This window comes from Lactuca saligna, chromosome 3, assembly GCF_052625555.1.
Source record: "Lactuca saligna cultivar CGN05327 chromosome 3, ASM5262555v1, whole genome shotgun sequence".
NCBI classification, from domain to species: Eukaryota; Viridiplantae; Streptophyta; class Magnoliopsida; order Asterales; family Asteraceae; genus Lactuca; species Lactuca saligna.
The window spans coordinates 147,870,040-147,874,975 of record NC_136419.1 but is presented as its reverse complement, the minus strand read 5'-3'; the positions used below and the strand labels follow the sequence as shown (position 1 = coordinate 147,874,975).

The following is a 4,936-nucleotide window of genomic DNA, read 5'->3' as shown; positions in this document are numbered from 1 at the left end:
TTCAAACTTGAAAAACGATTTTAAAAAAAATCTTCAAATATATGGTTATGTTGATGAACTTTTGATTGCTACCTGTTGTTTGATATTGGCGAAGGTTCCTTTGATGAGGTTTCGATGATTTGTGATCACTAAATGATGTGACATCGATAAATATGGATTATTTGAAAGATTTTGCTTGATGTCAATGAAACTGGACAAGATTGAATCACGAGTTACACTTAGTAGTACAAATAAATGTTTTTAATGATGAATCACAACATTTTGATGAATAAACGAAGATTTTTGATGAAGAATTGATGTTTTTATCAAGTGTCGATGTCTTTTTTATGAAGAACATGTGATTTTGATAGCGAACAAGTAGTAGAATGTATGATGTTGATGAAGAACATATGATGTTGTATGATGTTGATGAAGAACACAGAGGAACAATCGAGATGAATGAATAACAGATGGTGTTGATGAAGAATAGATAAACGATCCAGAAGAAATGGTATCTGTGATTGAAGGTTAATATATCATATTTACAAATTTGTCACAGTGTATTTTATGCTAATATGCTAATTAAATGATTGGCTGAGAATAATTCCCCCATTCTCAATCTTTTTTATTTTCTCAATTGAACTTATATATATATATATATATATATATATATATATATATATATATATATATATATATATATATATATATAGCATTAAAGTAGTGGCGAATCCAGGATTCAAATCCACGTGTGTCCGATTAAAATGAAATTATAAATCAAACAGGTCTAAAAACTTGGTTATCGGGTCGGTTTGTCAATAATAATGTCTTGACTAATTATTCATTAAGTTTAATACCAAAGATCAAAATAATTTTAAAAAAAATCACCAAAAATGTCTTAATATTGTTCACGACGAGTTGACATTTTTCTAAAAAAATCTATGATTATGTCGTTGCTAATACTATCTAACACATCTTTCTCAATATATGATACTAGACAGTCATTCATAAACTGATCACTCATCTTATTATGCAAATTGTTCTTTATCAACTTCATTCCGGAAAATGCACGTTCCACAGTGGATGTTGCAACTGGCAATGTTAATGCTAATTTTAGTAGAAGATATATCATTGGATATATTGTATGCTTGTTTGTTTCAACCATCATCTTTGCCAAGTTTCCAATTCCCTTCAAGTTTTTAAACCTTTCATCACCTCGTACATCCAGAATATAATTTTGAAGACTTGCTCTAAGTGCTCCAAGGTCATGTTCTAGGAACTCATTAGAATAAAACGTAGCCATCTTGAGTAACTCCTCTACATTAAAAGCTTGAAAAGAATTACTTGGACACAAAGAAGCCATGGAAACAAGTAATGACGTGTTTATTTCATTAAATCGATTGTTGAGCTCTTGGGATTGCATATCGATGACCGCAATAAATACATCAACTTTGTAGTGGTGCAAGTAGTTAATCTACGAGTTAAATACAAGAATGTGTTAATGATTAGTTAAGAAACTTGAAAAAAAAAGTTGTAGTTCCTAACCTGTGAAACTTTTCGACGACTTGTTCCACTATAATATGGATCTTCCATATTCAATATTTCAATATCAAATTTTTCACAAAACAAAGTAACATCTTTTAAAAATGATTCCCATCCTTCCTCCCGCATATGATTAAGCCTGTCCTTAGAGGATCTCACTTGATGCATTGCATTTACAATATCCTGGTCCCTTTTTTGCAGCGTGGTGTTCAAATCATTTGTGACCCCTAAGATATCAATCATCAAGTGTAAGCAAAAAATAAAATCAAAAGTTTGTAAAAACTTTAGGAGACGACGTGCTTCTGCTCTATGATCTTGACAATTGCTATTAACTTTAACGTCTTCAAGTACTTCACAAATTGAAGAATACACTCTCTTGATATTTAAGAGTGAACCAAAATGAGAACCCCAACGAGTATCACAAGGTCGTTTGATACCAACTTCTTGATTCAAACCCGTACCACTTTGAATGTCACCTAAAATTAACAAAAAAAAAAAGTAGCAACAAAAAGTATAAATCAATATAAAATAAAAATAAGACAAAATAAAAGAAACCTGTAGCCAATGCTTTTACCACTTTTGTTGCTTGTGTCTCTCTTAATTTGTCTCGATGTTTATAAGAAGAACCAATCATGTTTAACAAACGAGAAATCAAGTCAAAAAAGTCATTAATGTCTGGGTGATTCTTTGCAACAAACACAAGTGTTAATTGTAACTGGTGAGCAAAACAATGAATAAAATGTGCAGATTTCACTTCATTCAAAATCAAAGTCTTCAAGCCATTAAATGCATCACTCATGTTACTAGCTCCATGATAACCTTGTCCTCGAATCTTATATGGACTCAATCCACATTCTGTCAGAAATGAATAAATAGTTGTCTTTAATGACAAAGCCGAAGTGTCACTGACATGTTTTATGCCAATAAATCTCTCCACAACAACCCCTTGACTATTCACTAACCGTAAAACCAATGCCATTTGCTCTTTACAAGACACATCACGTGATTCGTCTACTAAAATTCCAAAGAATTCACTTCCGATATCTTTCACAATAACCTTAGTAGTTTCCTTTGCCGCAGCATGTACAATATCCTTTTGAATTGAACTACTTGTCATTTGTGAATTCTTTGGAGCATTCTTTAATACAACACTACCTACTTTATCATTTCGATCAGCATAGAACTGAAGAAGTTCAAGAAAGTTACCTCTATTAATCGAGTCTTCACTTTCATCATGACCTCAAAAAGGTAAGCCTTGTCGCAATAAGAATCTAACGCAATCAATAGAAGCATTCAATCTAATACGTTGGTTGGTCCTAACCAAGTCACTTTGCTTATCAAAAGAAGTAGCTATGGATTGTCTTTGGTTCATCAAATTTTGACACTTTAGGATTGCCATATTATGTGGAGCTCCATTATTGTGATGTTCTAGACTCAATCGTTTATTCCAAGTATTAAATCCATTTTTTACAAAATGATCTGAACCACCTTGGTTTTTTATCTCAGGTTTAAATAAATAACAACATAAACAAAATGCGGCTTCCAATTTTATACTATACTCTAGCCAATATTTGTAATCATTAAACCAAGAAGGATTAAATCTACGAAGTCTACCTCCAATATCTCTTTGTTGGAAAGAATGATCTCGAGGTTGACATGGTCCTTTTTGCAAGTAGGCTCTTCTAATTTCATCTCGTTGATTGACATGGTAAACTTCCATACTCGGTCTTTCTCCTGGATCCACGGGAAGTGTATTTAAGTCAACTCTCATATACTTCGAGGGATGTGTTTCTTGTATACTATTTCCACGTGTTTCTTCGTTATCATTAGATAAAGAGCTTGTATTATCTTTTTTTTTATAAAACCTTAACATTATACCTGAAACAAAAAATAATTATTGCAAACCCATAATCATCAATCAATGTACTAATAAAAAAAACTATAAATAAATAACACCAGATACGATATAAACTCTATGAATTAACAAAAAAACAATACGATATAAACTGTATGAATTAACAAAGAAACATATTTATTGTTTAATAATACATATGAACAATATAAGAAAGCAACGACTTACATATATATTTAATGGACAAATTTAATATATTTTAACTTTAAAGTATGTAACCTATTCCCTATGGCATGTGCTGTCAAATTCAAAGAAATGGTACATAGCTATGTTTCATAGACTTTGACTGTTTCACATATCATATCCACATTTAAATATTTAATTGCTTTTTAATTTTATAGTATTAAAGTAAGAGAGGGAACTAAAGAATGCATACCTCAAACCTCACGTCTCAATCTGTCTCACAGTTTTAAGAACACAAATGCAGTGAGAGTTTTAAGAGGAAGAAATTGGCCACCGGAAAAAATAAAAACGCACAAAAATCGCCAATAAATAGAAATGGAGGCTACCACAACAGCGACTATGGAATGACGGCAACAGGTTATCACAACAATGATGGCGGATTTGTTGTGGTGCCGTGGTGGAGAAAGGGTTTAGAGGATGCACGGTTGAGGATGTGCTGAGAGTCTAAACCCAGAAAAGTTTGTTTAGGGTTATTTCTTTATTCTATTATTCACAATTTTTAAATTTTTTTTACATATTAGATGTGATTTTTTATTATATATGTTAAGTGTTAAGAAAAGATTATTTCGTAACTGTTTCATTATACGCTCTCCTTATACATCTGTGATATTATTTATGTAAAATTAATATTGTTACAAATTTCTAATTTTGTTTCATTGGACCATAGGTGTCCATTCTATTTTATAAACAATGTCCATCTCAAAATATAATATACTATGTAATTTTTTTTTTCAAAATTAAGGGTGTCCATGGACACCCTTGATTATAAGGTAGCTTCGCTTAAAGCCAAGATGTAATACGTGTTTGTGCATGTATTCAAATAACTCCGTTTTCAAAATTTCTAGTTTTCGATGAGACGTTTTGGGTTCTACACGATTCGGGATTGTAAATATATTGATCTTGTTCAATTGTTAGATTAACTTATAATTATGTCCCCAAGATACTTCTTCTAGCATATTAACTTTAACTTCGATAATAATCCATATGGACTACAAACATGGGATGGATTTGGTTTTAGAAGCCTATAATGAGAAACTAAATCTCTACATCACATTTATAAAGAATTACAAAATTTAGTTTGAATCATGTGAACTGAAAATAAAATAAAAAAAGTCGGAGACAATGAGTGAAGTAACAGCTTCTCAAGTTATTATAAATAAGTTGTATTTGTAATGTTCTTATCTATTCCCTGGAGGTTTTGGCACGCTTTGATTAAGAGAATATATATATATATATATATATATATATATATATATATATATATATATATATATATATATATATATATATATATATATATATATATATATATATATATAT

At 30.6% G+C, this 4,936-nt stretch overlaps 1 protein-coding gene across 1 annotated transcript; it reads right to left on the bottom strand.

The window, feature by feature from the left end:
- Positions 1-877: 877 nt before the first annotated feature.
- Positions 878-2,638, bottom strand: LOC145036069 (uncharacterized). The gene is made up of 3 exons (XM_078984549.1): positions 2,077-2,638; positions 1,525-1,997; positions 878-1,453 (listed from the first exon to the last, which is right to left on the bottom strand). Exons 1-3 carry the CDS (start codon positions 2,636-2,638, stop codon positions 878-880), a joined length of 1,611 nt encoding a protein of 536 aa, XP_078840675.1.
- Between the last annotated feature and the right edge of the window lie 2,298 nt (positions 2,639-4,936).